The following is a 12,909-nucleotide window of genomic DNA, read 5'->3' on the forward strand; positions in this document are numbered from 1 at the left end:
CTCAAGACATTTCAGCTTTTCATGTGTAAAAATTTGATAAACATAATTCCACTTTGACCTTATGGGGGTGTATATGCCAATGATGACAAATCTAAATTTTGTCTTAATTTAAAATGGATTCACACAATGAATTGTGGAGAACGTCAAGGGGTATGAATACTTTGAAGCCACTGTATTTAGGAAAAATACAGGAGCTTTGGTGTAAGTACAGCAAATTAGCACACAAATATTGTCGATACAATATATCGGCATATAATATCCCGATATGTAACTACATAATTTGATTTACTGTAGTATCCAGTTCTGCGTTAAAAAGTACATGAAATGCAAATGAAATCTGGACCTGCTTGAAATATATGTGAAAATGCCTTAAAGCCAGGCTTTTACAAGCTCCCACAGCAATGGCTCAGTAGTACCTCTCTCTTTGAATTCCTCACTGCAAATCAGCTGTTGTATTTAACTCTCCATTGATGTATCATGGCATTTGTTTTTCTCTCCAGTGGTCAACCAAAATGGCGTGTTTGTCCTCGACATGGCAGCCAAAATTGATGCCACGGCTGACTACATCTGCAAGGCGAAGTGGGGTGACGTGGAGTTCCCCCCACCCTTTGGGAGAGAAGCCTACCCCGAGGTGAGTTGGACAGAGGGTCTAGAGATGTACACTACATGACCAAAAGTACATCTCATTCCAAAATCATGGGTGTTCATATCGAGTATGTCCCCCCCCCTTTGCTGCTACAACAGCCTCTACTCTTCTGGGAAGGCTTTCCACTAGATGTTGCAACATTGCTGCGTGGACTTGCTTCCATTCAGCCACAAGCATTAGTAAGGTCGGGCACTGATGTTGGGCAGTACAGTAAGCCTGGCTCGCAGTCTGCATTTCAGTTCAGCCCAAAGGTGTTTGGTGTGGTAGAACTTGACAAACCATTTCTGTATGGACCTCGCTTTTTGCCCTGGGGCTTTGTCATTCAGCAATGGGCCTTCCCCAAACTGCTGCCACAAACTTGGAAGCACAGAACGTCTGGAATGCTGTCGTGTTAAGATTTCCCTTCACTTGAACTAGGGGACCTAGCCCAAACCATGAAGAACAGCCCCAGAGCATTATTATTCTACCTCCACTGAACTTTAGTTGGCACTACGCATTGGGGCAGGTAGCGTGCTCCTGGCATCTGCCAAATCTAGATTTCTCCGTCGGACTGCCAGATGGTGAAGAATGATTCATCACTAAAGAGAAAGCGTTGCCACTGCTCCAGAGTCCAATAGCGGTGCGCTTTACACCTCTCCAGCTCACGCTTGCGCATGGTGATCCTGTGCTTTTGCGGGTTTCCGTGCAGCTGCTCGGCCATGGAAACCCATTTCATGCAGCTCCCGATGCTTGGTAGTTAGTGAGTGCAACCGAGGACAGACAATTGTTACGCGCTATATGCTTCAGTGCTCGGCGGTCCCATTCTGTACTCTTGTGCGGCTTACCACTTTTCAGTTTTGTTGCGCAGTAATTTTCACGCCATGATAAAAGCACTTACAGTTGACTGGGGCAACTCGAGGAGGGCAGAAATCTGACGAACTGACTTGTTGGAAAGGTGGCATCCTATGACAGTGTCATGTTGAATGTCACGGAGCTCTTCAGAAGGACATTCTACTGCCAATCTTTGTCTATGGAGATTGCATGGCTGTGTATTCGATTTTATACACCTTTCAGCAATGGGTGTGGTTGAAATAGCCGATTCCACAAATTTGAAGGGGTGTCCACATACTTTAGTGTATATATCAAGAGTCTCAGGGTAGGAGTGACGATTTTAGGATCAGTTTTGCCTTTTGGACCACAATGAATAATATTACATGGACAGTGAGGACCTGATCCTAGATTTACATCCCTACTATGAGAAGCTTGATATTGTACATATGATAGGAGAATTATGTTCTCCAGGTACATCACCCAATTGAATTATTACTCGGTGTTTTGTATTTGTAAGAACCTGGTTGAATGAAACATACGGAGCCCAGCTAAATAGTCAAAGGTTTATTCACGGAACGTTCTGAAGTCAAGAATACAAATCAACAAATTTTATACTGACTTCTCACGCCCACACATGCACACAAACATATGCACACACATACACACACACACACACATACGCACACATGTCCTGCTACGCACACAGTCTCACTTCCCAGTCGACAGAGATAGTGACTTTGTCCTTGAGACGTACTCCCCGTTCTCTCCCAAATCTCTAGTCAGGTCGGCACCAAGCTGAGACAGTGTGTTTAGAATACCATAAAGGCATATTGTTTTACCCTAATTCTGACGAGGACTACACATTTGTTGATTATGATTTCATACATTCTAATCATTTCCATATGTTTCAGGGTGGGATATTCTAATCATTCAATTAACAGACACCTTTCCTCTATCAACATATGGCTGCAGAAATGTCTGACAGTTCTCTAAGCTAATGGTTTTTCTTGTTTCTCCAGGCCAATGGCTCGGGCTCTCCAGTATTCAATTGAAATAAATGTTATCCATTTTCTTTTCATGAGAACTTTCAATCCATGGAACTAACAACTTGTATAGATTTGTGGGGTAATTAACCTGTGACTGATTTTTTTGCTACCCTCAGATAGAGTATATGCCCTAGTGACACATCCTTGTCTACCAATTCTAGGAGGCTTACATCGCGGATTTGGATGCCAAGAGCGGGGCCAGTCTGAAGCTCACCATCCTGAACCCCCTGGGAAGGATCTGGACAATGGTGGCAGGTGGAGGAGCCTCCGTAGTCTACAGGTAGGGTTGCAAAATTCTGGAAACTTTCCCGAAGTTCCTAGCCTCGTCCCAGATCTGTTTTGTTCCTGCCAACTCCATGCCTGTCATTTAGGTGGTGCAAGCTATCTGCTTTAGTTTTCGAAATGATCTCTGTTGAGGGATGAGCTGGATGAGTTTCTTCTGAACACATTTCCAATTGTTGGCTATCTCAATTTGTGCACATTTTTCAAAATACTTTTGTTCCTTAGCTGGACAGGCAAACACCGCCAAGTACTAAACTGTAAACCAATCAAAACTTGTGTACTATCCATGGTACGATCTCTGCTGATCATGTCTACAAATCACATTAAACATATCTAAGGTTGTAGACAGCTGGTGACATCTTAAGAGATCTCCGTCTGACCAACTGCTATCAGGTTAAGTATATATTTTTTGTAATCTAACTTACTTAGTTATAGAAATGTGATCTATGCAAGCAGTAAAATTACTCAACTTAAAACACAGCAACCTTACTATTGGAGCTAGCTTGGTAGTTTCCTAGCGACTTACAACAAGTAGATCCGTTGCTAGCTAGCAGGAGAAAATATCACTAGCATATCATTCTGGGACAAGGAGTGTTTTATCAGTTTATTCCAAGTAATCATTTAAGGCAAGTAGTGTAAATCTAATAGTCAAGGCAGAACCCACTCATTTTATTCATACTGACAAATAAGAAATGTCTCATTGTCCCTGTCAATAGTTGGTGGCAGAGCACCCTGACTCAGACTGTCAGGATGGTCATTTTGTAGCTCACAAACTACAAATCGAATTTTATTTGTCAAGTGTGCCAAATACAACCGGTGTAGACCTTAAAATGAAATGATTACTTACAAGCTCTTACATTCCTTTGCAGTGATTTATTTTATTAATTATTGTCTCTCCAATTTGTCTCACATGTTCTATTCAGCTCTCCTGTGTCTCTTTCAGAGATCAACCAAGTGATATTCACCAAGCATGGGCTGTGAGGAGAACCATCCTACTGCTGTTTGAACTAGGCCTGCATCACTATTTAGACATTGAGACCACATATGGGTTTGCCTGTCTTTTCTTTGTTGAAGAACAATTGCAAATACATGTGCTTCTTTAAGCACTTTGAAGACTAAACTCAATGTAGAATCAGTTTAACAGGTGTCGTGTAATATTTCTGATTCAAAGGGGAGACTTTATAATTTCAAACAATCAACTTTATTTAATATTGATTATTTCAATAACTAAGCTGGTTGATCCCACACTCCGAAGTGTGATGCCGAGAGCTCAACGAGCAGAATTGAGCCACAGTATTTTATAGTTAAAACACATCCTCCTGAATACGTGACAAACAACAGATGTCTGGAATAGGTCAAAAGGTTAGGATTTGTATGTGAGAAAGGAGTATCCCCCAGCCAGATATCAGATAGAAGACTGTTCCATTTGTATAGAAAGCAGGGTTTGGCCCCTAAGACAAGGTTCCTCCAATCAGCTGTCCACACCAGAGACATCTTCCTGGTACTTCACAGTATACAAATACCAACTCATTCTATGGAATGCAGGGTATAGGTTTTATCACCAAGCCATCACAAATAAATTGCTAACGCAGAGGCCCAACTCAGTCCCGCTGACACAGATGAGAGTACCCATCAAAGCTATTTGATGCATAAACAGTAAAACATATTCTTGTAATTTTCCTTCCATACAGGTGACAAACATATTATTTTACATTTGTAACATACTGTTGGAGGATTCCTGGAATTGTATTGTCCCCGTCAGGAGCTCAGTCTTTTGCCATAGATGGTAGAGTTCTCATCTCTGGATCACGCAAGTTTAAGATTGCATTCTGCTAAGGCACTTGTCTGTCTAAATCGGTCTGCTACATTGGTGACCTGGGTGGGATCCTTTCATTTGACATTTTAGTCATTTAGCAGACCGTCTTTAGCAGACCCTCCTTTCGAAACGCATATATGGGGCCTCGGCGCACATGTTCCTTGAGAGAAGGGAGAATACTGAAACATGGGTTGATGACAGTTCTACAGTCTCCATCAGAGGCCCAGGCTTTTGGCATAGATGTTAAAGCTAATTTCTGGACTGCACCATTGTAAGATTGTGCCCTCCCCGGCATTTGATATACATTGATTGGCAGGTTACACTGTACAGTGCATTCAGAAAGTATTCAGACCATTCCCTTTTTCCACAGGCTTATTCTAAAATGGACAAAATAGTTTTTTTTGTACTCAATAAATGGTAAACAAAAACTATTGGTGATGGTGTACTTTGTTCGAATGTATATGCATGAAACGTATATTATTGAAAGCATGTCCCACACACTCTCATAGTTAGTAGAACAATGAATGGATTGGCCAGATTTTGGCACATCAGCTTTTAGAAGATTAATAGGAAAGCTAATCATTCAAACCACCTAAATATACTCACATTCACTGAACAAACATTTTCCCAACTGCTTTTTCTACAGTCCTACACACTCTAACATTCTACATATCTTAAATTCCAATGCATCCAACATTATGCATGCCTACCATGGTATTGGGCAGCTGCTATTTGAGAATTCATATGTATTGCAAGTTATGCCTAATATGTAGGCTATGCCATATATAGTGGCTAATATTCCTATGCAGCTGTTTTAACTCTATTCTCGCTTACATGACACACACACACACATGCTTTTAATTGTGTTTATAAGAAAAGTATTTGATTGAATGTTTTCAAGCCTGCTGCTAGTTACTTGAAATGAGACGCCAAAACATGATTAACATTTTTCTTTTCACTGACAGATTGCTAATGAAACACATTGACATTTACAGTAGTTGATTACGCAAACTGTGACATTGGCTAGCTTTCAATATATTGAAAGCTAGCCAATGTTACCTCTAAAGTTACCTCTAAAGTGCACTTCTATATTTGAAGTGTACTCAAACAGATATTTACTTATAGCTAGCTATATCTGATCCTCGTCATCAGACAGCAGCGTTCTCACTACAGGCTGTTTACACATCGTAGATAGAAGCAGGACATTTGCTTCCATCATGAGGAGTATGTATGGAAGTTCTGGTTGGTTCCAAGTTTGGCAGTTCCGCATTTACCAGGGCAGACACTTAATCTTTTTATGAGTGGAAGAATTGGTGTCAAACTTTTATAGTCATCATAAGAATTGTTCAGTCACGTATACAAAAAATCAGCTAGTTCAACTTAATTTTTTTGGGCTTCTGCCCACTACCTAATTGTCGAGCCAAACTGTCCCATAAATCAACTCGGCAAAAAAAGAAACAGCCCTTTTTCAGGACCCTGTCTTTCAAAGATAATTCGTAAAACTCCAAATAACTTCACAGATCTTCATTGTAAAGGGTTTAAACACTGTTTCCCATGCTTGTTCAATGAACCATAAACTATTAATGAACATGCACCTGTGGAACGGTCATTAAGACACTAACAGCTTACAGATGGTAGGCAACTAAGGTCACAGTTATGAAAACTTAGGATACTGAAGAGGCCATTCTACTGACTCTGAAAAACACCAGAGGAAAGATGCCCAGGATCCCTACTCATCTGCGTGAACGTGCTATAGGCATGCTGCAAGGGGGCATGGGGATTGCAGATGTGGCCAGGGAAATAAATTGCGATGTCCGTACTGTGAGACGCCTAAGACAGCGCTACAGGGAGACAGGACGGACAGCTGATCGTCCTAGCATTGGCAGACCATGTGTTACAACAACTGCCCGAGTTACACCAGGAACGCACAATCCCTCCAGTGTTCAGACTGTTCGCAATAGGCTGAGAGAGGCTGGACTGAGGGCTTGTAGGCCTTTTGTAAGGCAAATATCACCGGCAACAACGACCCTATGGGCACAAACCCACCTTCGCTGGACCAGACAGGATTGGCAGAAAGTGCTCTTCACTGACTAGTCGTGGTTTTGTCTCACCAGGGGTGATGGTCGGATTCACGTTTATCGTCGAAAGAATGAGCGTTACACTGAGGCCTGTAATTCTTGAGCGGGATCGACGTGGATGTCCGTCATGGTCTGGTGTGATGTGTGACAGCGTCATCGGACTGAGCTTGTCATTGCAGGCAATCTCAACTCTGTGCGTTACAGGGAAGACATCCTCCTCCCTCCATGTGGTACCCTTCCTGCAAGCTCATCCTGACATGACCCTCCAGCATGACAATGGCCCCAGCCATACTGCTCGTTCTGTATGTGATTTCCCGCAAGACAGGAATGTCAGTGTTCTGCCATGGCCAGCGAAGAACCCGGATCTCAATCCCATTGAGGATGTCTGTGGAACTTGTTCAGTTTGTCGTTGAATCTTTTATGTTCATTCAAATATTTACACATGTTAAGTTTGCTGAAAATAAACGCAGTTGACAGTGAGAGGACGTTTCTTTTTTTGCTGAGTTTAGTTGGCAGGAGAGCAGAAACATACTGCCATCCAGATGTTTTTTTCCAGAAATTCCGGTTGGAAGATTCCCACCCTGCTTGTTCGCTCCTGATTTTAGGGAATCCTCCCAACTGGGATTTGGAAAATATTAAAATTACTTGTTACTATAGTGCAATGTTATCTATAATTCTATGATCCCAGCTACACTTAGTTTTCAGTTTGAATCGATCCCAGTGTTGCTGAATAGAACAATTGCGCTGCATTGGCGGTTTTGGCACTGAAGATACTTTCTAATTGCATTTATAACCCGTGCAGCTCAGGGCATGACTTTGACCATGTCCCAAATGTCACGCTATTCTCTATCTAGTGCACTACTCTATGGGCACTGATCAAAGTTCGTGTACTGTAAAGGCAATAGGGAGCCGTTTGGGAGGCAACCACTTGTCCTTGACTCTGACACCTGTCCCCTCGAACGTAGTGACACCATCTGTGACCTGGGTGGAGTGGATGAGCTGGCCAACTACGGGGAGTATTCGGGAGCGCCCAGCGAGCAACAGACCTATGACTACGCCAAGACCATCCTCTCACTTATGACCAGAGAGAAGCACCACGAAGGTGGGCACTTGCTCAGCTTCCCCAACCCCAATTATAAGCTTAACCATTAGTAGGAAAATGCATAACTGACCCAAGATCAACGTCTAGTGTCAACTTCACCCTACACCTGGGAACTCGCCAGGGTTGCCCACTTGCACCTCACCACTATAGTTTTGAAATAAATGTTGGCATCGTCAGCTCATATTACATTTGATACACTCATACACTATATCATAAACAATGCACGTAGAAGCAAGAAGTCCCACAGAATGTGGCACAGTGCCAACTGTAAAGTTTGGAGGAGGAATAATGGTCTGGGGCTGTTTTTCATGGTTGGGGCTAGGCCCCTTAATTCCAGTGAAGGGAAATCTTAACGTTACAGCATACAATGACATTCTAGACTCCTCTACTGCCTCTATTCCAACGTTTTGATCCGAGTTGGATCTTCTTAATTAATTAATTAATCTTCATCAATAAATGTGAAGCAATATGTGTTGACTTAAAAAAAATAAAACAATGTTTTACTAGTTACACTTAAATTACTTTTGGACACAGACGAATTCCATTGGTTGGGACTATTTAACTCCGTGCAACACTAAGTTCTATCACATGCTCAATTCTTAGTGTGTTACCGCATTGTCAAACTAGATGTTGTTACATAAAGTCTCAGCATTAATACTAACACATTTCGATCTTTGCCTCGCCAGGGAAAGTGCTGATCATCGGAGGAAGCATCGCTAACTTCACAAACGTGGCGGCCACGTTCAAAGTAAGGCGCCCAAACAATGTCTTCCCCCTAGTGCTGTGTCATTGATAGGGCCAGACATAATCTGAGTGCAGAATGTGCATGAGTCCCTTGAATGTAATTTGTAATGAAAAATATATTCATTGGCCTTGTCTAAATACCTCTACTCGCGTTCTAAATAGTAAAATGTCTAACATTAAGAGTGCTTTAAATGCCAGAATGTCATACTCTATATATACCAAAGTATGTGGACCCCCCCTTCAAATTCGTGGATTATGCTATTTCAGCCACACCTGTTGCTGACAGGTGTATAAAATAAAGCACAGTCATGCAATCTCCATAAACAAACATTGGCAGTAGAATGGCCTTACTGAAGACCTCAGTGACTTTCAACATGGCATCATAGGATGCCACCTTTCCAACAAGTCAGGTCATCACATTTCTGCCCTGCTACAGCTTCCCCGGTTAACTGAGTGCTGTTATTGTGAAGTGGGAATGTCTAGGAGCGACAACTGCTCAGCAGCGAAGCGGTAGGCTGCGCAAGCTCACCGAACGGAACCGCCGAGTGCTGAAAATTGCCTGTCCTCGGTTGCAACACTCACTACTGAGTTCTAAATTGCCTCTAGAAGCAACGTCAGCACAAGAATTGTTCGTCGGGAGCTTCATGAAATGGGTTTCCATGGTCGAGCAGCCACACACCAGCCTAAGATTACCAAGCATTGGCTGGAGTAGTGTAAAGCTCGCCACCATTGGGCTCTGGAGCAGTGGAAACGTGTTCTCTGGGCTGATGAAGCGCGCTTCACCATCTGGCAGTCCCACAGACTGGGTTTGGAGGATGCTACCTGCCTGAATGCACAGTGCCAACTGTAAAGTTTGGAGGAGGAATAATGGTCTGGGGCTGTTTTTCATGGTTGGGGCTAGGCCCCTTAATTCCAGTGAAGGGAAATCTTAACGTTACAGCATACAATGACATTCTAGACTATGTGCTTCCAACTTTGGTTACAATTTGGGGAAGGTGCTTTCCAGTTTTAGCATGACAATGACCCCCGTGCATTAAGCAAGGTCCATACAGAAATGTTTTTTTTTTTAAATCGGTGTGGAAGAATTTGATTGGCCTTCACAGAGCCCTGAACTCATCCTCATCGAACACCTTTGGGATGGATTGTAACACCGACTGCGAGCCAAGCCTAATTGCCCAACATCAGTGCCTCACTAATGCTCTTGTGGCAGAATGGAAGCAAGTCTACGCAGCAATGTTTGAACATCTAGTACAGTAGAAAACCTTCCCAGAAGAGTGGAAGCTGTTATAGCAGCAAAGGGGGGACCAACTCTATATTAATGCCCATGATTTTGGAATGAGATTTTCAAGCAGGTGTCCACGTACTTTTGGTCATGTAGTGTACTCATTTAGTCTTAATCTGTATTTGCTGCATACTCTAAGGAAGAGGTGCATCTTTTCAGACCCATTTGTCATAAGAGGATGGGCTGTTGCAAAATGAACGAATGGCGGGAAACAACACGTTTGAGCATTAGATGATGCTTTCTTAGTATGGGTGAGCCTAGTATGTTTATTTGTTGCTGAATGCATACTTTTATATTAAACCGTACATAAATATATAGTATGATTAGTACACAGTACGTTTTAAAAATTAGTAGGCAAGATCATTTTTCGGACACAGTGGTTCTCGATTTGGATACACATGAGAGCTGATGCCTAGTCTTCCTGGCAAAATTCTAACATTTGGAATCTATTCAATCAAACCAAATAATGCCACTAAACATGATATAACATGCTGCAGTTTCATATATGAAAATTATGTATATAATTATATAAATTCAATAAGGACAGATTTAGAAAAGGCATCCTGCAGATTTTGTCCAGCCTTAGCCATTGTGCCTGCCATTAATCCCATGCTTTGAACAAGGCATGTCTATCCATACATTTTACCATACTGTGCTCTCCTTTGATCACCCCTAGGGCATCGTCAGGGCTATCAAAGACTACCAGGGACCCCTGAAGGAGAACGGAGTCACCATCTTTGTGCGTCGCGGCGGCCCCAACTACCAGGAGGGCCTGAGAGTGATGGGAGAAGTAGGTGAGTCCATGCTGCAACTAGTTGGCTACATTCCAATTCTCTACCCTACTTCCCGAAGTGTGCACTTGTACACTCCCTGTTATGGATTTAAAAGGATTGGACTGGTATAATGAATATGGTGGTAGCTCCCTCCAGCCATTCTTGTATCAATCCAATGCTTTGAAATGCATGAGGTGGAGTGAACGAGTACACACTTGGGGAGAAGGAAAAGTAATTGAAACATGGCAATTGTCCCACTCCTCCCTTCTGCCAACGTTTACTCCAAATTCTCTGATCTGAGACGACCGGATGGCACCGGGATCGGGGCCCATAGGGTGCTATTTAGGACAGACCTTAGTTTCTGCCATATTGCTTTCAACTGAGTGGCACCATCACTTCAACTATCAGATGTGATAAGGCGATTTGGGGGCGTAATAAAGTAATGTAGAAGTGTGGCCAGATAACCCTACCACTGGTCATACAGTGCCTTCAGAAAGTAATCACACTCCTTGACTTAATCCACATTTTATTGTGTTAGTCTTTCATTTAAAATGGATTCAATTGAGATTTTTGGTCACTGGCCTACACACAATACCCCATAATGTACGAGTAATTGTTTTTATGAATTGTTTTCAAATTCATAAATGATTATCTGAAATGTTTTCAGTCAAGTATTCAACCCTTTTGTTATGGCAATGCTAAATAAGTTCAGGAGTAAAAATGTGATTGACAAGTTACATAATAAGCTGCATGGACTCTGTGTGCAATAATACTGTATAACATGAATTTTGAATGACTACCTAAACTCTGTACACCACACATACAATTAGCTGTCAGGTCCAGGGAATTTCAAACACAGATTCAACCACAAAAATCAGGGACGTTTTTCCAATGCCTCGCAGAAAAGGGCATTTGTTAAATGGGTGAAAAAAATTAAAAAGCAGACTTTGAATATGCCTTTGAGCATGGCGAAGTTATTAATTAATACTAACCTAATTGACTGAGTGAAAAGCAGGAAGCCTGTGCAGAATAAAAATATACCAATAGATGCCATTAACTTTTTGGCCTGAATACAACGTGTTATATTTGGGGCAAATACAACACATTACTGAGTACCACTCTCCATATTTTCAAGCATAGTCATGGCAGCATCATGTTATGGTTCTGCTTGTAATCTTTAAGGACTGGAGTTTTTCAGAATAAAAAATAAATGGAATGGAGCTAGGCAAAATCCTAGAGGAAAACCTGGTTCAGTCTACTTTCCACCAGACAGTGGGAGATGAATTCACCTTTCAGCAGGACAAGAACCTAAAACACACAGCCAAATCTACACTGGAATTCCTTACCAAGAAGACAGTGAACGTTCCTGAGTGACCCAGTTGCAGTTTTGACTTAAATCAACTTGAAAATCCATAGCAAGACCTGTCGTGACTTACTTTTATTAATCTGATTTATTTATCGAATCAACTAACTTTGTTGTAATTATTACCCGATTTTAAATGAATCATGTAACAATGATTGAGAGCCGTTGTTCAGAGTTACCATCTTCCGAATTAAACTCTAAAGGTCTTTGACTGATACGGATGTGATAGGTAATGAATTAATGATTACCTCTTATCATTCTGAACAGTCATAACCTTGGATCTGCAAAAACCCCAACCTTACTTATGATTCAGTACTACACAAATTGGTTTATTTACTAACTAAATAATATCACAAACATACACACTTAATACATCAGAATAAGGTCCCTAGCGGACTGACAGCATATGGCGGCTTGTTACACAGAAATTAACTTCTCACTAATCATATACTTTGCACATGAACCGCTGCCCGTTTGGAGTAAGAAATCATGAATGTATTTACGTGTGAAGGCTGTATATGTCTGTCAGATCCAGCCTTAGGAAGGATGTGGGATGGCCTTTCAGCTGCATTCTTGTAAGGCTCTGATTGTCTGAAAGGGGTCTCCCCTTTCCTGTCTTCTACTGTTCACTCTGGAAGATTCTCCTTGGATAGCTAGGCAAGCCAGCTGTGTCGATGGCTCCCACTGGGTGATGAGAGTAGCGTACTACGGTGATTTGAGAATAGTACAGTAGGATGATTTGAAGAGTAGTAGGATGGTCCCACTTTGTTTATGACTACAAAATATTGACTTATCTGAGTTTGAGTGGAATCTGCTATTGCGATGTTTTGCCTTGTGCGTTGCAACATTTGTATCGGAGTCTATTGCGTCCTCACTAATGGAATTAAATTTGGCGGACCTATTGTCCAGCAATAACGCACCCTTTTTAATAACGACATCACGCCACACGTACCTCTAGGGGTACCAT

At 41.9% G+C, this 12,909-nt stretch overlaps 1 protein-coding gene across 7 annotated transcripts in view; it reads left to right on the plus strand.

Annotated features, from left to right (window-relative positions):
* Positions 1–12,909, plus strand: part of LOC109881689 (ATP-citrate synthase) — a 128,948-nt gene that overhangs the window by 24,869 nt on the left and 91,170 nt on the right. For all 7 annotated transcript variants that reach the window (XM_031804974.1, XM_020473800.2, XM_020473802.2 and 4 more), the window contains 5 exons: positions 501–631; positions 2,664–2,782; positions 7,644–7,780; positions 8,467–8,528; positions 10,483–10,600. In XM_031804974.1, the coding sequence (XP_031660834.1) occupies positions 501–631; positions 2,664–2,782; positions 7,644–7,780; positions 8,467–8,528; positions 10,483–10,600 (567 nt within the window). The remainder of the gene's footprint in view (positions 1–500; positions 632–2,663; positions 2,783–7,643; positions 7,781–8,466; positions 8,529–10,482; positions 10,601–12,909) is intronic.

Source organism: Oncorhynchus kisutch, linkage group LG25 (genome assembly GCF_002021735.2).
Source record: "Oncorhynchus kisutch isolate 150728-3 linkage group LG25, Okis_V2, whole genome shotgun sequence".
NCBI lineage: Eukaryota > Metazoa > Chordata > Actinopteri > Salmoniformes > Salmonidae > Oncorhynchus > Oncorhynchus kisutch.